The sequence below is a fragment of the Mobula birostris genome, chromosome 19 (assembly GCF_030028105.1).
Source record: "Mobula birostris isolate sMobBir1 chromosome 19, sMobBir1.hap1, whole genome shotgun sequence".
NCBI lineage: Eukaryota > Metazoa > Chordata > Chondrichthyes > Myliobatiformes > Myliobatidae > Mobula > Mobula birostris.
The window spans coordinates 45,067,433-45,095,024 of NC_092388.1; the positions used below are offsets into that span (position 1 = coordinate 45,067,433).

The 27,592-nt window shown below is 40.4% G+C and overlaps 1 protein-coding gene across 3 annotated transcripts in view; it reads right to left on the bottom strand.

The window, feature by feature from the left end:
• The window catches only part of LOC140212350 (uncharacterized protein C7orf57 homolog), a 97,427-nt gene extending 70,201 nt beyond the window's left edge, over positions 1-27,226 (bottom strand). For all 3 annotated transcript variants that reach the window (XR_011889699.1, XM_072283057.1, XM_072283058.1), the window contains exons 1-2: positions 27,044-27,226; positions 2,774-2,827 (exon numbers count right to left, since the gene is read on the bottom strand). Coding sequence is in view for 2 of the 3 variants with exons in the window: in XM_072283057.1 (XP_072139158.1) it covers positions 2,774-2,804 (31 nt within the window). In the remaining variant the exon portion in view is untranslated. The remainder of the gene's footprint in view (positions 1-2,773; positions 2,828-27,043) is intronic.
• Positions 27,227-27,592: the final 366 nt, after the last annotated feature.

Below are 27,592 nucleotides of genomic sequence, written 5' to 3' on the forward strand. Positions count from 1 at the left end.
TATACAATTAAAATTATGTGCAACATGTTCCAAATTGTATTATAGCACATTCTGGATGGTAATACCCAATGCTACAATACAAAGTCAAGAGGAAACACTTTTCAAACATGCACTGCCTTAGCCTAGCCCAATCAGACATTAAAAATCAGTATGTTCTAATTTTCACCTACAGCTAGACAGCACACAGAGCACTGAGATAAATGACCAATTAGCATTTGTCTGGTATTTTTGGTTGGGTGAATAATATCAGTTATGTCATTGGAAATTACCATTTGACCTTGAATAATGCTATAGGGTCTGTAATGTCCATTTCATCTACTATAATGAACAGATGAAGCCAAAGTTCAACATCTCTCCCTAAGGACTGTTTCTGATAATACAGTAATCCCTTAGCATTGACCGAAAATATTAACCCTAGATATCTGTGGCTGTTGGTAAATAATATCATTAAAAAAATCTACAAACAAACTGGTCTACAAACTACATATCAACAAACTGGTGTACTGCCAAAGGATAGGCTCTCTACCAGTACTAGCATTTGCTACGTTACCTATTAAGGCAACATCCTATAAAATAGAATTTATCTGCAATTGGAGTCTTAGAAGAATGGGTCAAAACTCAGTTCTGTTTTGGAAATACTGTGGAAAAAGTTTAAATAGTTCTAAACAACCAGGAAAATCTTGAATATACTTCTCACACAGCAGAGACCCAGAAGATCTAAGGGTCAGGTTATATTAGAAACATATAGGGAGATCAGACTAGATAAGATTAAGGTAAAAAAGAAATACAGTATTACATTTAAACAGAGCAGAGGGATCATTGAAAGGAAAAATGCAAGGCTAAAACAGAAAATCAATGAAGGAATAAAAGCAAATATTAAAAGGGAACTATTGAACAAAGCCAGTAACATTAAGAACATAGCAGGCTTAAAACATACATGAAGTTCTTGCATAATTAAGTCATATATGAGTAATATGGCTTTTTCAGATGAATGAAGTAAAATCTGAAATGCAGCACTAACTCCACAATGATATACAGTATATCCATTGATGGGTCAACAAATATTTCCCAGAGGGCCCAGTGAAGAAAAATAGATCCAACATGGATCATGGAAGTGACTTCCAGGTGTACTTTGCTTGTAACTGCACACAGCAGCAAGTCTGAGCATCACCATGCCTACAACAGAACCACCCCCCCCCACCAAAAAAAATCTGTGCTTTGAAATTTGTATGATTTCCTCCAAACTATCCTTAACAAAGTTTTCAACAAAATTAAATGCAAATTTCATATAAAGCAATCCATTTCTGGTCCAAATTTTCATAATCATATATCCAGACCACACGAAAAAAATGACTGTAATATTTCTTCCTTGATGAGAGGGGAAGTTAAAATCACCTGAGAGAAGGATTCTACATAATTTTCTTCCCACAGTTTTCAGTTTTAACCTGCTTTTAACATAGCAAAAGCACCTATTAGGTTCATCTTTAAACAAATAGAATAAAATAGACTCCATGGATGCTGTTATTTAATAAATAAAAATCAAAACACTGCAGAGCTGGAAATCCAAAATAAGAACAGAAATTGCTGAAATACACACAACAGGCAGGCAGCATCTGTGAAAATAGCAACAAGGTTAGTGTTTCAAGTTGAAAACCTCAATCAGAACTCTTGTTTCTCTTTCCAAAAGCTGCTTCAGGTATTGCCATCTGAGAAAATTAGCAGGATGTACTTTGATGAGGCCGAGCACACCCACTTGAACCCATATTTCATTTCTATCATTCAACTAAATAAGCCTTCCCTCATCTCATTCCGCTTCCACGAAGTCTTACAAGGCAAGAGATGGTCCTCCAGTAGCTTCTCTTCAGTTCCCTTTCATTATCTCCAACGTGCTTTCCTAGTTTTTGCATAATCAAACACTGACAAGTTGCACCAATAACTTTTTAAATCTTTACTTCATGCACTTCAACAAAATTCTTGCAAAATTTCATGGCTTCATTATAGCTTTGGTCCAAGAATGAGCAAAAGAACTGAATTCCTGAATTTCCTCTGCCATTGAGACAGCATTTAACTAAGTGTGGCCCAAGGAGTCTGTCAGAAAAGGAAGTCTTTAGGAAATTTTGGCAGGGGGGGGAGGGGGAACTCTTCAATGGTCTGAGTCATTCCTAACACAAACAAAGTTGTTAGAATTCAGTTCTATGGATTCCAGGAGACTGCTAATGGGTTGCTTTGGCAAACTTATTTCCCCCATCATGAAGTCAGATGTTCATATGCTTAATAATACTGTTTTGTTTCACTGAATTTTCAGAAAATAAAAGCATTCTAGGCCAGCATGCAGCAAACAGAAACACACCGACACATGGGCTGATCTCTGCCCATTCTAATCATCTTCTCTTGACATTAAGTGCCAACACCATTATTGAAATAAGGGACATGTTGTGTATATGATAAATAAGATCCTAACAATCTGCAATCCTTGATGTAAGGTGCCATCACAGAGAACAGAAAAACAGTCAACTGCAGAATGAAATTTCCTGTTAATGTTAGATTTCTTCAGTCATCATAGAGTATAGGTCCTAGACCTACGACCAATCAAAGTGCATTGCAGTATCCAACATTGCTACAATTAGCATTCAAACTTTGAATCACTGCTCAATGATGTCACCATAGGTTTATGGATTTAAAATAGGCAAATTAAAAACAAGCACAGTCCATCTCATGAAATTTAAATTGTGCTTTAACTTAACATATTTGGAACAAAAGGTAAATGACTTACCACAGTCACTAAATTGACTAGAGGAAGACATTTGTTTATTTCTTGCAAGTAGCTCTAGAGAACAAAAACAGAAGTGTTATTTTTGGTCAAACAGTAAAGTTTGCAGAGTATGTTTTGAAAAGTACCTTACCTATTTATCAAGTGGAATCTGCTTTCATTTTAAGAAGGTAAATTAATGAATATATAAGTGATTGGAACTCAAAGTTTAAATTTGCTCAGAGCACTTTTAGATTTTTTGTTGGTGCTTTGCAACTTTTATCAGCAATTGTTTTGATGGCTAATAATGTATTTAATTTTTATATTCATTGGTTTATATTAATTGCTTAATTTTAACTAATTTATTTTTACTTCATTTGGTAACACTGGGTAAGTGTAACATAAGCAATAATACATAAACTCAACTAGAAGGTGAATTGGATTGTAATCATGAAAACATGGTATTGAAAATAAACATCACTGAACTGATAAAATTATTTCCTTTTTAGTGAGGTTTATGCAAAAAAAACTTTAACATTTCTTGTGTTATGTGCCTAAGCCAGGAGTTAATAGCTCTAATCCTTAGGGATTTTTAATCATCCAGATCTTTATACAAACTGCAAATAATTGACTAATTTAAAAACTACTCATTTGCATGACATATACTGTATAATTTTATCCACCTTGTCTTCAATGAAAATTAGTGCTTGCAATGTATATTCTTGATAATTAAAAACTTGTACTAGTGACATTACTACATTTCAAAAGTACGATGTCTTAGGCAAAGATGTAACACACCACCTAATTAAGTGTTGCTATTTGGCCTTCAATCTCACTTTTAAAGGCCCTTGGCACCTCTGTTCTTTGCTTGTCATCAACTCGAGAACCATCATGTTCTACAAGCAAGGCACCAAAATAAAATGAACAAGTTACATTCTTGAAGATAATTACTTGCCTGTACATTTTTTCTCATTATATCTATTTATCTAATCCTATTTCTTACCATTGCATATACATACTTTTCCTCTAATGTCTCTATTTCCTGCATGGCTTATCTATTTTGAGTGTTAATATTAATTTACATTTATAATTCAGTATTAAATGTATTTACTTTCCTCTAAAACCTGTATATTTTTAAGCAATATCTATGTTTATAGGCCCTAAAATCCCTTATATATGGATACATTGCTCAAATGTTGCACAATAAAATGCACAATCTCCAGTGTACATACATCGTTAACCAAAGTATACATGTATTCACCTTCAATATATACATTCATGTAGCTCTCTTTGATAATTTACCTTCACTCTTTAACATAATTAATTTTCTCTATTGCACTATTATTTACTAGTGCATATATTTATGTCCATTGGATATTGTTCACTATTGTGGATATGCTCAGTATACTTTATTAGGAACAACTGCTCATTAATGCAAATATCTAACTCAATGTATAAAATCACACAGACATGGTCAAGAGGTCTAGTTGAGTTAGGGAGGAGCAGCTGGTTCAGTGGACTTGGGTTTGAAGGCTTGTAAGTCGTTTGGATGGCAGTTGGTGTTGCTGGTCTATGATAGGAGTGGGGACGTTTTGAAGTAGTGTAGGTTCAGGTAGTGCAGAGGATCCAGAAAAGAAACTGGAAATGGAGGTTGGGGGACAGTGCAGTTGGCAGGATGAGGTTGGAATGATGTTGAATCTAGATCTGGAAAATGGAAAAAGAAACATAATATAGAAGTGATTTCAGTGATGGAGGGCAAGAGAGGGATTTTCTTTAAAAAAAAGATCGGAAGACTTTAAGGTATTTGTGTTTAAATTGAATCCAGAACAGCCTCCTTCCATCAATCTCATTAACTATAAAGTTAAAATCTGCTGTATTGTGCTCACATTTTGAGAGCAGGGAATGTGTTAATAATTTGTAAGGATAAAAAACAGTGTAAGGAGGCATTACATGTGAAGACTTTGCTTAGTAAAAAGCTAGTAACCATGTGGCCTTGTGAAAATAGAGGTGATAGGGGGTGTCATCAGAGGTATTCCGATGGAGATTTCGATAGAGGAGGTTAAATCTAATTTATTGGGAAGTAAGGTTAAGGAGGTAAAAAGATTGCAATTAGTTAGAAATGGGGAAAAGATGTTTTGATTTATTTTGATGAGGTGAAACTCCCTGATAAAGTTAGCTTAAGGTATGTTACTTATAACATATAAGCTTGTATTCAGCTCGGTTTAGATGTTTTAAATGTCAGAGAATTGGGCATATTACAGGAGTATGTATGGAAAACTAAGGTGTGGCAAATGTCAGGGGAAACATAAGTATGAAGATTGTGGAGAAAGTGTAAAGTTTAACTGTTGTAATTGTGGAGGAGAACAAGCCGCAGCTTATAGAGGATGTTGAATGCTTAAGCAGGCAGCTACAGTTCAACAGATTAAAGTACATTTGGGTGTATCTTATGCAGAGGCTTTGCAAAAAGTTAAACAGAATGTTAATAAAATATTGTCAGTCGAGACTAGACTGTGAAGTCTGGTCTCAGCATCACATTTATCTTAATAAAGATAAATTTACTAGTGGATAAAATGAAGTTTGTGGTGTTTATAATGGATATGGTGAATTGTACTGCTCAGAGACATCTGGTCATACTGAGAAAATTAAAATTATTGTGAAAGCTGCAGAAAAGTATTTTGGTATATTGAAACCTGTAGATGAAGCTCTGATGGGCAGGGTATCTGTATCCCACTCTATTTGTAAAGGTACACAATGGGATTAAGAATATTGCAGTGGACTGTGATAAACCTGATTTCCAATGATTAAGATTTTAAGAAGTTTACTTCAGATTTGTCAAATCCACCCAGTGTTATATGTATTCAGGAAACCTAGTTGTTACCACATTTAAATTTTGCTTTGCAGGACTATTTTGTTATTAGGCGTGATAGGTTAGTTGGTAGAGGGGGTTGTGTTGCCTATTTTATAGGAAAAGTTTAGAGTATAGATTTGTGAATGTGAGTGCACTTGTAGAAATATTTAATTCAGCATACAGGCATATTAAAGTGGTTAATTTTTACAATCCTTGTGGAAAACTTGCTGTTGATTTATTAGGAAGTATACATAGCTCGAGCAGGTGATAGATAGGAGCTACAGGGAGATATTTACCCCTAGGTCACAGGAGAGAGGTACCTGGGTGACTGTCAGGAGAAGGAGGGGAAATGCACAGCCATTGCAGAGTACACCCGTGGCCATTCCTCTCAATAATAAGAGTACAACTTTAGATACTGTTGAGGAGAACGATCTACCGAGGGGGGAGCCACAGTGACTGGATCTCTGGCACTGAACCTGGTGCTGTGGCTCAGAAGAGCAGAGAGATGAAGAGGACTGCAGTGTTGACAGGAGATTCCTTAGTCAGAGGAACAGGGACTAGGTTCTGTGGCTGCAATAGAGACATCCGGATGGTGCCAGGATAAAGGATGTCTCGGATCAGGTCCATGCCATTCTCAAGGGCGAGGGTGAGCAGCCAGATGTCTTGGTGCATATTGACACCAATGACATAGGAAGACAAAGTGAGAAGGACCTGAAGAGAAAATTTAGATAGCTTGGTAGAAAGCTGAGAAACAGGACCTCCGGGGTAGTAATCTCTGGATTGCTGCCTGTGACATGCGCCAGTGAGGGTAAGAATAGGATGGTTTGGCAGCTGAATGTGTGGCTGAGAAATTGGTGCAGTGGCGGGGGTGCAGATTTCTGGATCATTGGGACCTCTTCTGGGGAAGGTATGATCTGTACAAAAGGGACAGATTACACCTGAACCCAAGTTGGTCCAATATTGTTGCAGGCAGATTGGCTAGAGTTGTTCAGGTGAGTTTAAACTAATTTGGCAGGGGGATGGGAACTGGAGTGATAGTGCTGAAGATGAAGTAGTTAGTTTACAAATAGAGGCAATGTGTAGTGAGTCTCCTAGCAAGGAGAGGCTGATGATAGGGCAAAATGAGTTGCAAGTAAAAGGTAGACAAAATCGGAAAGGGTGAACACAGGTCAGAAGGTGTTACATTTGAATGCACAAAACAGAATAAAGCAGATGAACTTGTAGCACAATTACAGATTAGCATGTATGATTTTGTAGGCATCACTGAATCATGGCTGAAAGAAGATTAAAAGGAGCTGAGAGATTAATGTCCATGGATATACATTGGATTGAAAGCATAGACTGGAAGGCAGAGGGGATGGCGTTGTGCTGTTGATAAAAAATGAAATCAAATCATTAGTAAGAGGTAACATAGGGTTGGAAGGTGTTGATTCATTGTGGATAGAGCCAAGGAACTGCAAGGATAAAAACACTCTGATGGAAATTACATACAGACCCCCAAACAGTAGTAAGGATGCGATCTAAAAATTAGAACAGGAGATAGAAAATGCATATCAAAAGAGTAGTGGTACAATAGTCACGGGGGATTTCAATATGCAGGTGGACTGGGAAAATCAGGTTGGTGCTGGATTCCAAAGAGGGAATTTCTAGAATGCCTGCAAGACGGCTTTTTAACAGTAGCTTGTAGTTGAGCCCACTAGGAGATCAGCTATTCCAGATTGGGCGTTGTGCAATGATCTGGAATTGATTAGCGTGCTTAAGGTAAAAGAATCTTGGGGGCAAGTGATCAAAATTTGACAAATTCACCCTTAATTTTGAGGAGGAGAAGCTTAAGACAGATGTATCAGTATTACAGTGAAGTGAAGGGAATTACTGAGGCATGAGAGAGGAGTTGGCCAGAACTGATTTGAAAAGAACACTAGCAGGGATGACAGGTGAGCAGCAATGGCTGGAATTTCTGGAAGCAATTTGGAAGGTACAGGATATATACATCCCAAAGAGGAAGATGTATTTTAAAGGCAAGATAACACAACTGTAGCTAGCAAGAGAAATCAAAGCCAACATAAAAGCCAATGACAGAGCATACTATAGAGGAAAAATAAGTGGGAAGTTAGAGGACAGAAAGCTTTCAAATGCCAACAGAAGGCAAATAAAAATGTCATTAAGGAGTTAAATATGGAACAAGTAAGCTAGTCAATAATATTAAAGAGGATACCAAATGTTTCTTCAGATACATAAAGTGTAAAAGAGGTGAGAGTGGATATCAGACCTTTGGGAAACTATGCTGAAGAGGTAGTAATGGGGGACAATAAAATAGTGGATGAACTGATTAAGTATTTGGCATCTGTCTTCACTGTGGAAGATACTAGCAGAGTGGTGGAAGTTCCAGGTGTCAGGAGTCATGAAGTGTATAAAGCTACCATTACTAGGGAGAAGGAAACTGAGAGGTCTGAAGGTTGATAAGCCACCTGGCCAGGGTTTTGAAAGAGGGGGCTGAAGGGTTTGTGGAGGCATTAGTAATGATTTTTCAAGAATCACTAGATTCTGGAATTGTTCCAGAAGACTGGAAAATTATAAATGTCATTCCACTCTTCAAGAATGGAAAGAGGCAGAAAGAAGAAAATTATAGGCCAATTGGTCAGACCTCTGTGGTTGGGAAGATATTGGAGCCAATTGTTAAGGATGTGGTTTCGGGGCACTTGGAGACACGATAAAATGTGCCATAGTCAGCATGGTTTCCTCAAGGGAATATCTTGCCTGACAAGTCTGTTGGAATTCTTTGAAGATATAACAAGCAGGATGGACAAAGGAGACATCTAGTCTGTATTAATGTTGATATTCTGTATTTGGATTTTCAGAAGGCCTTTGACAATAATGAGGCTATTAACAAGCTACGAGCCCATGGTATTACAGGGAAGAGTCTAGCATGGATAAAGCAGTAGCTGACTGGCAGGAGGCAAAGAGTGGGAATAATGGGAGCCTTTTCTGGTTGGCTGACAGTAACTAGTGGTGTTCCATAGGCGTCTGTGTTGGAACCGATTCTTTAATCATTATGTTAACGATTTGGATGATGGAATTGATGGCTTTGTTGCAAAGTTTGCAGATGATACAAAGATAGGTAGAGGGGCAGGTAGTTTTGAGGAAGTAGACAGGCTATGGAGGGACCTAGACAGATTGGGAGAATGGGCAAAGAAGCGGCAGATAGAATACAGTGTCAGTAAGTGTATGGTCATGCACTTCGGTAGAAAAAATGAAAGAGTTTACCATGTTCTAAATGGAGAGAAAATACAAAAAAAAACAGGCACAAAGGGACTTGGGAGTTCTTGTGCAGGTTGACCCTGTGGTGAGGAAGGCAAATGTGATGTTGGCAATCATTTCAAGAGGACTAGAATATAAAAGCACGGATGTAATGTTGAGACTTTACAAACAGTGGTGAGGCATTACTTGGAGTATTGTGAGTAGTTTGGGGCCCCTCATCTTAGCAAAGATGTGTTAAAATTGGAGAGGAATCAAGGGAGGTTAACAAAAAATGATTCCAGGATTGAATGGCTTGTCACATGAAGAGTGTCTGATGGCTCTGGGCCTGTATTCACAGGAATTCAGAAGAATGAGGGTGACCTTATTGAAACGTATCAAATGGTGAAAGGCCTTGGTAGAGTAGATGTGGAGAGGATGTTTTCTATGGTGGGAGAGTCGAAGACCAGAGGACACAGCCTCAGAATAGAGGGGTGTCCTTTTAGAACAGTGATGAGAATGAATTTCTTTAGCTAGAGAGTGGTGAATCTGTGGAAATTTTTGCCACAGGCAGCGGTGGAGGCCAAGTGTGTATGTGTATTTAACGCAGAGATTGATAGATTCCTGATTGGTCAGGGCATGAAGGGATATGGGGAGAAGGCAGGAAATTGGGCTGAGAGGAAAAATGAATCAGCCATGGTTAAATGATGACACAGACTCAATGAGCAAAATGGCCTAATTCTGCTCCCATGCCTTATGGCCTTGTGATATGGTGCAATAGATACAGCAAAATTAGTTTAACGCATATAGTTCACTGTAGGGCTGTTCACAGAATGGTGGTAATGGGTTGATTGAAGAAAAATGTTTAAATATTTCCCATCTTATGTGTATTAATGATGGGAGGGGTATGAGATTTAATGTTCATAATAGCTCTGAAACAGCTATAGATTTAACTTTAGTTTTGAATATACTGTCTGGAGTGAGTATGTGGGATGTTATGGGTGATGAAACACTGGGGACTGATCATTTTCGTATATTTATAAGCTTGGGTTTGGATTTATATCGGGGACAGGAGGTCACTTTTAGGAGGTGGAATTTCGGTAAAGTAAATTGGGAGAAGCCAAGGTTTTATGTGATGAATGTTTGTCAGGGCTGAATGTGGAGGATGATGTGGATTTTTGTACTGAAGGGCTATGTCACCTTATTCATCAAACTGTGTTGGAAGCAATTCCTATTAATAAGGGCACTAATAGGAGAAAGGCTGTGCCACAATGAACTGAGGAGTGTGCAGAGGCAATTGGGTAGAGAAGTAAAGTGTTTAGGAAAGTTAAGAAATATCGCTGTCCAAGCCATGGTAAGGAAAGTGGTGAAGATTGCAGAAAAGGTTTATTGGAGGTCATATTGTGATAAGATTGGAAGGGAGATCAAACTTGGAGATGTTTGGGGAATGACTATAAAAATGGGATGGGGAGGGGTTCATAGGGATAATAATATTCCAGTATTGTTTGATGAGGGTAAAATGATTGTTACTGAAATAGGGAACATTGAGTTACTGGCTAGATCATCTGCTGCAATTCATAATCAAGATAATTTAAGTGAAGAGATTAAAATGTAGGAATAAGGTTCATAGTGAATACTCTGATGTGTTGGAAGTCTGCTGTAGTAATGATTGTATAGTGAAGAAATGGTCGGAGGAGGCTTATGAGGCGCTCCAGGGTTGTTTTGAGGTGACAGACTGGCAGGCACTCTGTGAGCCACATGGAGAGGATATTGATGGGCTCACAGAGTGCATCACTGATTACATCAACTTCTGTGTGGACTGCAATGTTCCAACAAGAACTGTCCTTTTTATTCAAATAGCGAGCCATGGGTAACAAGGGACATTAAGGACATCCTGAACGCTAAAAGGAGGGTGTTTAGAGATGGAAATAGGGAGGAGCTGAGGGCAATACAGAGGGACCTGAAAGTCAGGATCAGGGAGGTTAAAGACAGGTACAGGAGGAAGCTTGAGTGGAAACTCCAGCAGAACAACATGAGAGAGGTCTGGAGTGGGATGAGGACCATCACTGGGTTCCGGCAAACTAGCAACAGAGGAGCTGAAGGCAATGTGGACAGGGCCAATGAATTTAACCTGTTCTTTAACAGATTTGACATTGTGGCCCCTGCCCATCCCCCACATGATTCATCTGCTGTCCGCCCCCAACCAACACATATTCCACTCTCCCCTCCTACCCCTCCTCACTGTCCCCCACTCTGCTCTCGTGACTATACCCCTTCCCCACACAAAACCACCAGAGTGGGCTTCACAGGTGAGAAGACAGTTGAAACATCTCAACCCAAACAAGGCTGCAGGCCCGGATGGTGTCAGTACAAGAGTGCTCAAAGCCTGTGCTCCTCAGCTATGTGGAGTACTTCACCATGTCTTCAACCTGAGCCTGAGGCTCCGGAGGGTTCCTGTGCTGTGTAAGACGTCCTGCCTCGTCCCTGTGCCGAAGATGCCGCACCCCAGTGGCCTCAATGACTACAGACCGGTGGCTTTGACCTCCCACATCATGAAGACCTTGGAGAGACTTGTTCTGGAGCTGCTCCGGCCTATGGTCAGGCCACACTTAGATCCCCTCCAATTCGCCTACCAGCCCCAACTAGGAGTTGAGGATGCCATCGTCTACCTGCTGAACTGTGTCTACGCCCATCTGGACAAGCCAGCGAGCACTGTGAGGGTCATGTTTTTTGACTTCTCCAGTGCGTTCAACACCATCCGCCCTGCTCTGCTGGGGGAGAAGCTGACAGCCATGTAGGTGGATGCTTTCCTGGTGTCATGGATTATTGATTACCTGACTGGCAGACCATAGTACATGTGATCAGCAGCACTGGGGCTCCACAGGGGACTGTCTTGTCTCCCTTTCTCTTCACCATTTACACCTCGGACTTCAAATACTGTACAGAGTCTTGCCATCTTCAGAAGTTTTCTGATGACTCTGCCATAGTTGGATGCATCAGCAGGGGAGATGAGGCTGAGTACAGGGCTACGGTAGGAAACTTTGTCACATGGTGTGAGCAGAATTATCTGCAGCTTAATGTGAAAAAGACTAAGGAGCCGGTGGTGGACCTGAGGAGGGCTAAGGCACTGGTGACCCCTGTTTCCATCCAGGGGGTCAGTGTGGACATGGTGGAGGATGACAAATACCTGGGGATACGAATTGACAATAAACTGGACTGGTCAAAGAACACTGAGGCCGTCTACAAGAAGGGTCAGAGCCGTCTCTATTTCCTGAGGAGACTGAGGTTCTTTAACATCTGTCGGATGATGCTGAGGATGTTCTACGGGTCTGTGGTGGCCAGTGCGATCATGTTTGCTGTTCTGTGCTGGGGCAGCAGGCTGAGGGTAGCAGACACCAACAGAATCAACAAGCTCATTCGTAAGGCCAGTGATGTTGTGGGGATGGAACTGGACTCTCTGACGATGGTGTCTGAAAAGAGGATACTGTCCAAGTTGCATGCCATCTTGGACAATATCTCCCATCCACTACATAATGGACTGGTTCGGCACAGGAGTACATTCAGCCAGAGACTCATTCCACCGAGATGCAACACTGAGCATCAGAGGAAGTCATTCCTGCCTGTGGCCATCAAACTTTACAACTCCTCCCTTGGAGGGTCAGACACCCTGAGCCAATAGGCTGGTCCTGAACTTATTTCCTGGCATAATTTATATATTACTATTTAATTATTTATGGTTTTATATTGCTATATTTATACTCTATTCTTGGTTGGGGCAACTGTAACAAAAATCAATTTCCCTCGGGATCAATAAAGTATGACTATGACTATGACTATGACTATGATGTAGAGTTTCCGTTGTATGAATTTAAGAAGGCTAGTATTAATACAGGCGAGATGTCTCCAGGAAAGGATGATATATGCGATTGCACGATTAGACATAAGACTGACAACTCAGTTGAGATAATATCAAAATTTATGAATCATATTTGGAGGTAGGCTACCTTCCTTCTGTATGGAAAAAAGGCAGTAGTAGTGCCTATTCTAAAACCTGGGAAATTTCGTCAGATCCTTCTAGTTATAGGCTTATATCATTAACATCTCATTTATGTAAACTTATGGAACGTATGATAATAGAGTGTTTGAACTATATTTTGGAAAAGAGAGTGGGTTTCTGAAGGGTGGATTAACATTGGATCCAGTTTTACATTTCGAGGGTGATATTAACAACTGGCCAGATCATTTATTAACAGATCAGAGGCAAGAGCTGATTTCGCTCACTCTCCGCGATGTTCACTCCTCTCTCCAGGAGGCCGGAGCCTTTTGTTGCTCTGTTATTCGTTCAATTTAAACTCTGGCCCAGATAAACTGAAAAGACAGGGTGTCGGGATCTGTGACAAGAGCCGATTTCACTCGTTCTCTGTGATGGTCACTCCTCTCTCCATGGTTGTTGTTTGTCCATCGCGTTGATGAAGACCTCGACACCATTAGTCACTTTGAGACTGGATGCGGTGTGTCTGAAGATGAATGGTCAGGCCAATTCGGGCACGGAATGTCCTGGCACATGTTGGGCAGACAGGTGTAAGCACTGCAGTTGGTGCGCTGGTGGCTCTGGACTTGCGCAGCTCGCGTTTATGTTGTGCTTCAGCAGTGCGCCTTGCTTCGTAAGCTTGACAGCCCTTGGGGATGAGGCCACGCCAGGTAGGGTGGTTTTGTGCCAGCGTTTCCCAGGAGGTCGTGTCTATGTCAGATGACTTCAGGAAGGCCTTTAGTGTGTCTTTGTAACATTTCTTCTGCCCTCCATGCGAGCATCTTCCAGCAGAGGATTCCTCAAAAAGGAGCTGCTTGGGTATGCGCTTGTCCGGCATGCGGATGACATGACCTGCCCACCGGGTCTGTGCTCTCATTAGCAGTGTGTGGACTGATGGCAGACTTGCTCTAGAGAGAACTTCAGTGTCTGGTACTTTGTCTTGCCATCTGATGCCTAATATTCTGCGAAGACAAGTCATGTGGAAATGGTTGAGCTGTCTTGCATGCCTTCGATACAGATTCCATGTTTCACAGGCGTACAGGAGGGTAGTAAGTACCACAGCTCTGTAGACCTTCAGTTTGGTTGCTGGGCTGATTCCTCGGTGTTCCCATACAGTGGAGCGCAGTCTACCGAAAGCAGAACTTGCCTTTGCTATTCTGCAGTTAACTTCTGTATCAATTGTCACTGCTCGGGAGAGGTGCTCAGGCTATGAAGACTGCTCCAGCTGCTGTGCTCTGATCCTGTTAATATGATGATCTGGGCTTTGGGCTTACTCTGGGCTGCTCCGGGTTCAGATCTGAGGATTCGATTTTGGTTTGGAATGTTGTTGTTCACTTCAATTGTTTGCAGGATTTGTGTTATTTTTCATCTTTCTCTTGAGCATCAGGAGTTGGTCTATTTTTTTTTATTGTGTTCTTTTGGGTATCTTGCTAGATGGCTACCTGTGAGCAAACAAGTCTCAAGGTTGCATAATTTATACATTCTTTGATAATAAATGTATTTGATTTGCAAGCACAGGCAAACAAAGAAGTTGTAATAACAGTATTTTTTGATACTGTAAAGGCATATAATATGCTATGGAAGGAAGAACTTTTGCTTAAACTACAGAAATTGGAAGTTGTGGGGGAGATTGTATAATCTTTTTTTTCTGAGTATTTTATTTGGACGGGCAAGGTATACTCTGGTTTCTATGAGATAGGAAATGGGACCACACAAGGCAGTGTTTGTAGCCCTTTCTCTGAAGTAGGTATTGGGGTGGGTAAGTCACTATATGCAGATGATGGAGCTTTAGAGGCAGAAATTTCCGTTTTCCTGTATGTAGGATGCAATTAGCGATTAATAAGGTCAAGCAGTGGGCAAATAGATGGGGATTTAAATTTTCAGTAGCCAAAATTCAAATTACGTGTTTTACAACAAGGATTAATAGACCTGCACTTGGTTTGAAATTCTACTGTCAAACTCTTGAAGAAGTATCAGTGGTAAGCTTTCTAGGCATGTGGATGAATAATAAGTTGACATGGAAACACCATATCAGTAAAATAATTGATAAACATTAAGGAGCATTAAATATTCTCAGGTGTTGATCCAGATATTCTTGGGGTGCTACACAAAAATCTTTGTTGGTCATTTATATTTGTGTAATTAGATCTGTTCTTGATTATGGCTGTGTGGCTTATGAATCAGCTTCATCTTCAAATGTAAAATGTTTGGATGTGATACAAGCACAGGCTTTAAGATTGTGTTGTGGTGCAGTAAGGTCGTCCCCTGTTTCAGCTTTACTGGTTAAAATGGGACAATTACCCTTACAATTGTGGATGGTGAAGTTGATATTAACTCACTGGATTAATTTGAGGGGGTAGAGCAAGGATCACCCTGTGTTGGAGGTCTGTTGGAGACATCACAAGAAGAGTGTTTTTAGTTTTAGGTGGTTGGGTTCTCATCACGCTAGGAATATGAGTTTGTTGGATGTCCTACTATTTTTTGGTAACTCCACCTTGTTTTTTTCCAATGACTTTAGTTGATTTTAGATTACACAATTTAATAAAGTCTAAAGATTTTGTTATGCCTGAGAGTCTGTTGGTTCATCAATATATTAAAGAAAATGATTCTGAAATGTTAACCACTTTTGCAGATGGGTCAAAAGCTAATTTAACTGGGAATGTTGGTGTGGCTGTTTTTGTGAATGAATTCTAGATGACAATAAAGAAATGTCTTACTAACCATTTATCAGTATATACAGCAAAATTGGTTGCAGTGGGTGGAGGAAATTTGTCTTTGTAAAGTTGTAATTTGTTCAGAGTCCTTTTTGATTTTGATGAGTCTTAAAACAGGTCGTTCTAGCAGTAGGTCAGTTTTCCTGTTGGAAGCTCATCAAACGTTATTTCATATAAAAGTATTGGTTCACATTTTTATATAGGTTCCTGCACATAGAGCTAAATGAGTGGGTTGATTGGGTAAAAAAGCTATTAAAAGTTCAATGGTGGACATAGACCTTCCAATTAGCAAATCTGAAGCTAAGGGGTTGGTAGGGTTGAGAATTAGGGGGGTTATGGCAAAACTTATGGGATAGCAGACATAAGGGAAGACACCTTTACAGAATACATGAAACTGTAGGGTTTATGGGAGAAGCGGGGAAAATGGGGCGGGGGGGGGAGGAATTATTTTGACACAACCTAGAACTGAGCATACTATGCTTAATTATTCCTTGTACCTTGTTGGAAAACATCTCTCTGGGTTGTGTAAAGTTTTGGTCACATACTATTACAATGTGAAACATACAAGGTTGAAAGTAATCAAATGTCAGCTTCATTACAATCATTAGGGGTTGATAGTTTTCATTTTAAAACTTCAAGTTATGGGAGTGACTTTAATTCACTGTATTGTCTTTCACTACTTACAGTCTATAGTGCTGTTTGGGGTAATTTAGCTTTCATTTGAAAAGAGAAGAGTAAGGGTTTTTGTCCCCAATTCTCTACACCACACTCCAGTCCAGTTGGAGGCGGTAATGCACCTTTAAGTTGGATTGCCAACTGCCATTAGAAGTCAGAAGAAGAAAAAGAAGAGGTTCAGTTGCTAGGCCCCACCCCCAGTGCAAGGTGCTGGAACGAGGACTCACTGCTGTTGTCAACGGGAAGAGTCGATGCAGGAGAGTATGGAGGGCATGTGTTGGGATAACAAGTAGTAATGGTGGAATGGAAGAGGAATACCAATTGGAGAAAACATAGAGGAACTAAAGAAAAATATTAAAGGAGGTGGTGACTGAGATAAAAAGATTGAAAGCAGTGAGGAATTGTAAAAAAGGTCGCTAGCACATCTGTCATGTTAATATTTCAGGGTTCAATATTACCAGAAAAAGAAACAGTTGGATTCATGTGCCTTAATGTCAGAGCCCTTGTTCCACCACCACTCGGGTGTTATAAACATCAGAAATATGGGCTTGTAGTGACAGTGCGTAAAGGAAGGTGGAGATGTGGTAGATGTGGAGGAGAACGTGTGTATGTGCAGTGCAGACACTGAATCAGTAAAATGTTGGAATTGTGGTGGGGCCAATATAGTAGCCTATGGGGGATGTGAAGTTAGAAAAAAAAGCAATGGAATTCCAACAAATGAGGATATAGCATAATGTGTCTTGTGTGGAAGCAGTTAGGAGATCACACAATGAGAGAATTAAAGAAGGAAATGATTCACATGCAAATGCAAGACAAGGTCAGTCAAAAAATTCAACATTCGTGATTAGTACAGATAAATTAGTTTAATTCACGGCAAACGTTGTTAATTGTTCTGAGCAGTAAAAACTAAAGCAGGAAAGTTAAAAGTGATAATGAGGTTTTTGAATATGAGAGAGCTGCCATGGGAGCAAGTGCCAGTAGAACTGAGTGTGAATAATCCAAGTCTTGAGGTTCATTTACAAGGTAACTAATACTCACCCTGTTAATTCTTCTGTGGAATGCTGGAAGCTTAATAGTTATTGCACAGGCATTTAAGAATTGTGTGAGGAATTTTACTGAGAAACCAGATGTGATGTGTGTAAGAAACATGGCTTAACCCAACAATAGATTTTGTAATTAATGGTTATGAGGGTGTAAGAAATGATAGTTAATGGAAGAGGGGGTGGGTGTGCAACTTTTGTTAAAAGGGGTTTACAATATGGAGAACTAAAGAGAGGAGTAAGTAGAAACTGATGTATGGACAAGGAAGGTACAGTTAAAATCATTAATACCTACTGTATAATCCTTGTAAAAATTAGAAATGGGATTCCTGGAGCAAAATGGTACGCAAGGAAATACAGTATAGTACTCTATGGGGATTTTAATGCACACAGCACACTGTGGTGGGGGGGGGGAGCATGATGACATCAATGGAGCAGTGATAGAATTTATGGTAAAGGAAAATCTGATGTGTATATATGATGGAAGTGGGACAAGAGTACATTAAATTGTAAGTTCTGAATCAACAATTGATTAAGCATTAGTTATGGCACCTTCAGCAGGAAAGTGTTGATGGGAGGTTTTGAAAGAAACAACAATAGGCAGTGATCATTACCCTGTGTTATGTAGAATGGGAATAGAAATAGTAATAGATCAGGAAAGTATGCTGGAACACCGGCTGTTTGAAAAGGCTGATTGGGGAAAATCTAAAGAAATAAGTGATCAGGAATCACAGAATATTGAAATCAATCAGGATGTGGATCTTTTATGTGACAAGATTATAGAAGGGATAATGACAACGACAACAATAAGTATAGCAAGGAAATGGAATAGAGCTAAAAAGAAAATGGTACCATGGTGACAAATGACTGTGGGGAAGCAATTAGACATTGTAATAGAGCATTTAGGACAGACAATTTTCAATAATTAATCAAGTATAAAAAGACACAAGTAATAGCAAGCAAGTAAAACTATTTGAAAGGCGAAACAGATATTTGAGTACGTTTTGAAACTCCGTAGGAATACAAACATCTATTGAAAGAGTTTGGAAGATGATAAAAAGAATGAATGGCATCACCAGGGAAATTGGATACCCAGTGTTCTGTGATGGAGAGAGAGCTGCAGGGAAATTGGATACCCAGTGTTATATGATGGGGAGGGAAATTGGATACCCAGTGTTATGTGATGGAGAGAGAGCTGCAGGGAAATTGGATACTCAGTGTTATGTGATGGAGAGAGAGCTGCAGGGAAATTGGATACTTGGTGTTATGTGATGGAGAGAGAGCTGCAGGGAAACTGGATACTCGGTGTTATGTGATGGGGAGGGAGCTGCAGTATCCAATGTAGAGAAAGCAGAAATGCTAGTGCATGCTTTTGTTAAAATACTCAATTCTAACAATATGAGTATGAAAGGAAAAGGAGAAGAGTTAAAACGTTATTAGAGAACTTAGCAACATTAAGTCAGGAAGCATTAGTGACAGATGGAAATTTTGAGGGTACATTAAATGTGATGTTCACCACGACAGAATTGAATAAAGGTGAAGAAAACGTCTCCTGGGAAGGATCAGTAAGTTAAGTTATGTTTCCTAAATAAATTGAGTGAGAAAGGGAAGAAAGATATTTTAAAGTTATTTAATCATGTATGGGAAAATGAAAAACTTCCTGAAGCATGGAACGAAGCAATCATAGTTCCAATATGTAAACCATGCAAGAATCCTACCAATCCAGCCAGTTATAGACCAATAGGATTAACCTCACATTAATGTAAAACCACGGTAAAATCTATTAATTAGAGATTGTTGTATTATATTGAAACAAGATGGGGGGGGTTTTAAATATTGGAATGGGTTTAGGAGAGGAAGAGGAACCATGGATCCAGATTGATATCTAGAACATGAAGTGAGGAGGGCTCAATTGAACAGAGAAAATGTAGTAGCAGTATTTGTGATGCAGAGAAAGCATATGATATGATGTGGAAGGAGGTTTGATCATCAAACTATAAAAATTGGGAATTAGATGTTGAATGTTAAATTGGATAAAAGGTTTTTTAAATTGGTAGATCCATCATTGTGTGAATCTATGAAAGTAAGCAAACTGTGGAAAATGGAACCCCTCCATTAATATTTACTATAATGATAAATGTTATATTTTTAATTTAAATAGTGGTATCAGAGTATCATTATTTATGGATGAAGGACCTATGTGGAAAAGGGGTGGGAATGTGGAATTTATAATACGGAAAATTTAAGAGGCACTTCAAAAGGTGGAAGATTGCAGATTTTCAGCAGAGAAATCCAAAATATTGTTTTTCACTAGGAAGAGGTAGAGCAATATTTAAAACTAAAACATTATGGTATAGAATTAGAAAGTATGCATACCCTTAAATTTTTAGGAATTTGGTTTGATAAAAGACACACATAGTCAACACATATTAAAGAAATAATAATCAAAAGTAAGAAAGTGCTAAACGTTATGCGATATTTAGTAGGAAATATATAGGGAGCCAATAGGAAATCCTTGAAAGCAATATATTTATATATAGGATTAATAAGATCAATACTAGACTATGGAGGTATGGTATATGGATCAGCATCACACAGTATGCTCAGGAAACTGGATATAACTCAAAGTTGAGCATTAAGGTTAATCAGTGAGGCGATAATGACAACAGCAGTGATGGCAATGCAGGTGGAGTTGGGAGAGACATTTCGAACTTGCGTTAACGTATTGGGTAAACCTACAAGAGCCTGGAGAAAATCACCCAACTAAACAGCTTTCAGATCCATGCCAAGAAAAGGAAAGGAGGAATATCAGAAGTTTTGCCTGGACTATTGAAGGAAAAGCAAAAAAAACTGGAATTAGTAATAAGGCAGTAATGTGCCTCCATAACTGTGTGAAGCACCAGAGATGGATTTTAAATTATGTGAAACGAGATGGAAAAAATAAAGAAGTGATGTTAAATAAAGATGTATTGAATCTTATGTAAATAAGTATTATGGATATTTACAAATATACACAGATGCTTCAAAAATAGTAGTAGATTAGGGATTAGGATTGATAGTCCCAGATTTTAACATTAAAAAGCAGGTGAGGTGCTTTGATTCGGTGGTCTGGACTGTATTCAGGAATGCATCTTCGAATCTGGATGAGTATGCTACAGTTGTTACCGACTTCATTAAAACCTGTGTGGATGAGTGTGTGCCCACAAAGACTTGCTGTACATTCCCAAATCAAAAGCTGTGGGTGAACCAGGAGGTACATCATCTGCTGAAGGCTAGATTTGTGGCATTCAAGTCTCATGACCCAGGTCTATACAAGAAAACCAGGTATGAGTTGAGGAAGGCTATTTCAAGAGTGAAGAGACAAATTTGAACGAGGTTGGAGGCGACATCAGATGTATGACAACTCTGGCAGGGTTTGCAAGACATTGCCTCCTACAAAGTGAAACCCAATAGCATGAATGGCAGTGATGCTTCACTACCAGATGAACTCAATGCCTTCTATGCCCACTTTGAAAGGAAAAATATAACTACAGCTGTGAAGATCCCTGCTGCACCTGATGACCCTGTGAAATTTGACTCAGAGGCCGATGTTAGGCTGCCTTTAAAGAGAGTGAACCCTCACAAGGTGGAAGGTCCTGATGGAGTAGCTGGTAAGGTTCTGAAAACTTGTCCCAACCAAACTGGCAGGAGTATTAAAAGACATTTTCAACCTCACTACAATGGGCGGAAGATCCCACTTGCTTCAAAAAGGCAAGAATCTTACCAGTGCCTAAGAAGAATAATGTGGGCTGCCTTAATGGAGGCACTCACATCAACTGTGATGAAATGCTTTGAGAGGTTGATCATGACTAGACTGAACTCCTTCCTCAGCAAGGACCTGGACCCATTGCAATTTGCCTATCGCCATAATAGGTCAACGGCAGACGCAATCTCAATGGCTCTTCACATGGCCTTAGACCACCTGGACAATACAAACACCTATGTCAGGATGCCGTTCATCAACTATAGCTCAGCATTTAACACCATCATTCCCACAATCCTAATTGATGTTACAGAACTTGGGTCTCTGTACCACCCTCTGCAATTGGATCCTCGACTTCCTAATCGGAAGAGCACAATCTGTGTGGAATGGTGATACTATATGCTCCTCACTGACGATCAACACTGGCGCACCTCAGGGGTGTGTGTTTAGCCTACTGCTCTACCCTCTATATACACATGACTGTGTGGATAGGCATAGCTCAAGTACCATTTATAAATTTGCTGACGATACAACCATTGTTGGTAGAATCTCAGGTGGTAATGAGAGGGCATACAGGAGCGAGATATGCCAACTAGTGGAGTGGTGCCACAGCTACAACCTGGCACTCAATGTCAGTAAGATGAAAGAGCTGATTGTGGACTTCAGGAAGGTTAAGACGAAGGAACACATACCAATCCTCAGGAGGATCAGAAAGTGGAGAGAGTGAGCAGTTTCAAGTTCCTGGGTCCACGATTTAATTGTAAATTTTTTGGTATATTTTCTTTTCTTGCTGGCAGTTTGATGTTTATTTTTAGAAGCTTTTTGTATGATGCATGGCTCCAGGGTTGTATACCTAATGGGTTCTTTTTTTTTTCTCACTTTTTCTGCTTAGTAGGTTTTTTTTGTTATCACAATTTTTTTTTCAATCTTTAAGATAACATCTTTTTTGAGACATTGTAAGTGTTGTTACTTCAATGTACTCGTGTTATTTCTTTAGTATAATAATATATTAATAAAAAGATTTGAAAAAAAAGGAAGTTCCTGGGTTAAGATCTCTGAGAACCTAACCTGGTCCCAACATATCGATGCAGTTATAAAGAAGGCGAGACAGGGACTATACTTCATGAGGAGTTTGAAGAGATTTGGTATGACAACAAAACACTCAAACTTCTATAGATGTACCGTGGAGTGCATTCTGACAGGCTGCATCACTGTCTGGTATGGGGGGAGGGGGCTACTGCACTGGACCGAAAGAAGTTGCAGAGGGTTGTAAATTTAGTCAGCTTCATCTTGGGTACTAGCCTAGAAAGTACCCAGGACATCTTCTAGGAACGGTGTCTCAGAAGTTAGCGTCCATTGTTAAGGACCTCCAGCACCCAGGACATGCCCTTTTCTCACTGTTACCATCAGGTAGGAGGTACAGAAGCCTGAAGGCACACACTCAGCAATTCACAAACAGCTTCCTCCCCTCAGCCATCCGATTCCTAAATGGATATTGAACCCTTGAACACTACCTCACTTTTTAATATAGATTATTTCTGTTTTTGCACAATTTTTAATCTATTCAATATGCACATAAGTAAATCAATTACAGTACTTATTATATTTTCCTTCTATATTATCTATTGCATTGAACTGCTGCTACTAAGTTAACAAATTTCATGACACATGCCAGTGATAATAAACCTGATTCTGATGATTTCTCAGAGTATACAGGTGAAATGACAGCTGTACTACTATCTTTGCAGTGAATAGAGGAGGAGAGACCAATGAGAGTTGTAATATTGTCTGATTCAAGCACTACAATCAGGAATCTAAAACATTTACATTCAGAGGTAAAACCAGACATTCTGTATGAGATACAGGTGTTCCCTGCTTTTCGAACCTTCGCTTTATGAAACCTCACTGTTACGAAAGTACCCTGTTTTTGCTTTCAGAAGGTGTTTTCACTGTTAAAGAAAGGCAGCGGGCGATAAAAAAATCAGCGCGCGATAAAAGGCAGCGTGCGCCCCGAGCAGCCGCTCTCCCCCGGATTCGGAACGGCATTGCTTAAACACGTTGCATTGAGCAGCCGTTTGCAAGATGCGTTCTAAGGTGTCGGAAAAGCCTGAAAGAGTAAGGGTGTTACACTTAGCGTAAAACTAGACATAATTAAGCATTTCGATCGTGGTGAACGAAGCAAGGACAAAGTGAGTTTGGCTTGTGGAAGCTGATGAAGATGATGTTGAAGAGGTTTTGGCATCCCATGACTAAGAACTGATACATGAAGAGCTGATGCAATTGGAAGAGGAAAAGATAACAATCAAAACCAAATGCAGTAGCGAAATGAACGTGAAGCAACTGCGTGAGATTTTCGCTGCAATGATAAAGTACGACTTTAATTTTGAAAGGGTACGTAGGTTTAGGGGATATTTGCAGGATGGTTTGAGTCCTTACAAACAACTGTATGATAGAAAAATGTGCGAGGCTCAGCAGTCAAGCAAGCCTTCCACATCAGCCACAACAGATGACGAACCTCAATCTTCGACATCGAGGCAGGCAGTCATAGGAGAAGATGAGCTGCCTGCCCTGATCAACGATGAGATGACACCCCCGTGTCCCACCACCCCAACCCCCAGGCCCCGGACAGATACTGTACCGATTCGCGGAGAATGCAGCAGTAGCCGGGAGACACACAGCACATCTTTAAGAAAAAAGCCGAGATAAACATGCCAATTAATTAGGTGCCGCTGACACGTAATTGTCGGCCCAGATCAGAGGCGGTGCAATCGGAAATCGGCACTGATCTGGGCCGACAATTACGTGCCGGGCAGCACCTAATTAATTAGCATGTTTACTTCAGCTTTTTTCTTAAAGATGTGCTGTGTGCCTCCCGGCTACTGCTGTGTTCTTCGTGGCAATGTATCGGGCCGGCGGCCTGGAGGGTGGGGGTCACTGCACCACCCAACCTGCGACGACTCAGTCTAACACATCATCATCAGTGTGCTCGGTAAGCTGTCTTCCCAATTCCGGTAAGTGATACTACACTGTACATACATTATTTCTACTTTATATAGGCTGTGTATTGTTATGTGTTATTTGGTACATTTGGCAGCCTCATAGCTTAAAGGTTACTGGAGAGCGCGTTTATGCCAACAGCGCATGCGTGAGATTTTCGCTACGGAGATCTGTGCAGGTAATCGTTGTAGAGAAGTATTTCTACTTTATATAGGCTGTGTATTTATCATATCATTCCTGCTTTTACTATATGTTACTGTTATTTTAGGTTTTACGTGTTATTTGGCATGATTTGGTAGGTTATTTTTGGGTCTGCGAACGCTCACAAAATTTTCCCATATAAATAAGTGGTAATTGCTTCTTCGCTTTACAACATTTTGGCTTACAAACCGTTTCATAGGAACGCTCTGCCTTCGGATGGCGGGGGAAACCTGTAATACAATCCTTATTTAGAATTAAAATGACAGGACTCTGTATACGTTTTAGATGTGGATTCCAGCACATGTTGGTATTAGAGGGAATGAGAGAGCAGATAAATTAGCAAAGGAGGCTACTAGATGATCAGTAGTGGACATTCAAATAAATTACAGTAAAGGAGAAATTAAAAATATTATTAAAAGTGACATTTTTAAAATGTGGAGAAAACAACAGGATGAGGAGAGAACAGGAAGACATCTTTATAATATCCAGAAAGAAGTCGGCTGGTCAAGGAATGCAGGGAGGAGGTGATAATATTGAGATTGAGGTTTGGGCACATGGTTAAATAGTATCTCGCTTTTAATGAAAAACGCAATAATGAGAGGTGTGAGTATTTTAATCAACAAGAAATGGTTGGACATATACTGGTGATGTGTTCAAGATATAATCAAGAGAGGGGATGGTTGATTTTAAAGTTATCACAGAACAAAATATAATTTAAAATTAACAGTATTTTGAAGAAAGGATCACAGGATTATTGGTTTAAATATATAGTGCAGTCCATTAAGAATACATGTCTTTTTCATAGAATGTAATACAGGATTTAGATATCCTGACCTACACTCCCATTCAGAAGGAGGTGCTAATGCACCTTAAGGCTGTTTGCCAGCCACTATAAAACCTCAGAAGTTCTTTTGATTACTTTGACATTTCACTCCTGGACAAGCAGTCCTGGTGAGGGACTACAGAGGTGATCAAATGTGGGTACTTGGAAAGATTTAGGACAGAACTGGACCACTCTCCCACACAGTGGAGATTGCATCTGATGTCAACTGGAGATAACACATGGATCAGTTGAGAAGAGCAGAGTCAATTGTTGGGGAAGATAGGTGTCCAGAGCTGTCAGGACCACTTCCTGCAGTCCCAGAGTCAACCCCTACAACCACCTGAGAGGAGGCCCCAGAACCTGAGATTGTTTCACAGCCACAAGTCTCTCCTGTCAGGCAGAGTGACCCCCCCCCCCCTTAATAGACAATAGGTGCAGGAGTAGGCCATTCAGCCCTTCGAGCCAGCACCGCCATTCACTGTGATCATGGCTGATCATCCACAATCAGTATCCAGTTCCTGCCTTATCCCCATAACCTTTGATTCCGCTATCTTTAAGAGCTCTATCCATCTCTTTCTTGAAAGAATCCAAAGAATTGGCCTCCACTGCCTTCTGAGGCAGAGCATTCCACAGAACCACAACCCTCTGTGTGAAAAAGTTTTTCCTCAACTCCGTTCTAAATGGTTTACCCCTTATTCTTAAACTCTGGCCTCTGGTTCTGGACTCCCCCAACATCAGGAACGTGTTTCCTGCCTCTAGCATGTCCAATCCCTTAATAATCTTATATGTTTCAATCAGATCCCCTCTCATCCTTCTAAATTCCAGTGTATACAAGCCCAGTCGCTCCAATCTTTCAACATATGACAGTCCCGCCATCCCAGGAATTAACCTTGTGAAACTACGCTGCATTCCCTCAATAGCTAGAATGTCCTTCCTCAAATTTGGAGACCAAAACCGTACACAATACTCCAGGTGTGGTCTCACCAGGGCCCTATACAACTGCAGAAGGACGTTTTTGCTCCTATACTCAACTCCCCTTGTTATGAAGGCCAACATGCCATTAGCTTTCTTCACTGCCTGCTGTACCTGCATGCTTACTTTCAGTGACTGATGAACAAGGACACCTAGATCTCGTTGTACTTCCCCTTTTCCTAACTTGACACCATTCAAATAGTAATCTGCCTTCCTGTTCTTGCCACCAAAGTGGATAACCTCACATTTATCCACATTAAACTGCATCTGCCATGCATCTGCCCACTCACCCAACCTGTCCAAGTCACCCTGCATTCTCATAACATCCTCCTCACATTTCACACTGCCACCCAGCTTTGTGTTATCCCCTTGTCAGGAAAGACATTATCCCACAAGAGTAAGGAATCCTCCACGGTGATTAAATCTTCAGGCCTGAATGGGACAGTTTAAAATTTACTATGCTGTGGATGTCTATACAGTATAGTAAGTGTGTGTGTATATATATATAGTTTCGGTATGTATATGGATTAGATTTAAGAAGTACGTGATGGCATACGTCATTTCACCACAACGTACAGTATGTGAGCGCTCACTAAAGAAAACTCCCTGTTCCTGTGTTTTTCTCTTAATTTCTGGAGTTACAAAATTTGGCAAGTTCCCTCATCAGAAGGGCGCAACAATTCAAGAAGATGACGCACACCACCATTATAATGCTACTAGAATTGGGCAATAAATGTACGCAGAGGCCAAAAACGGACACACGTCAGGTGAAAAAGACCGGGCCTCTGTTTATCACGATCTGCTCAACATTCACGCCAGAAAGCCTCCACCGCAGAGATCAAACTGATGGGTTTTTTTCAACCAGCTCCAATGCCACTGCGCGGCTCCTTAAATCAGATGGCCAGAAGTGTACACGGTTCTCCAGAAGTGACCTCAGTAACAGACTGAGTCACGGCTCGTTCAGCGTGGATCGTCTCTCCCGCTGTTATTGCTCATTTCCACTGTAGTAACCGCTTACCGATGTGTGCAGAGATTCCCCTCTAGCGGAAGTATCGATTTCCTGTAGCAGGGCCGTTGGTGCCGATATCGGCGTGACTCCCCACCGAGTGCGGGCGGTTTTCTGTCCGGTCCCACCGCACCGTCCACCGCCTCTCCCCTCGGAACTGGCAGCCGTTGGCCGGTGCACAATCCAAGCGTCCAGCGTGTCCATGGAAACGGCCGTCACGCGTTCTGGGCTTCTCATTGCGGTCACTTCGTCTTCCTCCTCTTCCCCTTCCTTCTGAACTCTCCTTTGACTTGTATTTTTTATTTTCAGTTGTTGCATTCTGATGTATTTTATTTATTTAAAATGCAACAGTATTGCACTTACCAAGTGTTTAATTCACTGCTCGTAAATGTTAATATATCGGATTTTAGCGGCATGGAAGTGGTTTTCTGGTACCGCACTGGGCTGGACACCGATGGTTCCTCGGGGAATTGTAGGAGAGCGCGGCAATGCAAATTGTCAAACTGCGCTTGAGGGCGGGGAGAGCAACGGCAGCGAAGAATCCAACTAGAGCGAAGAAAA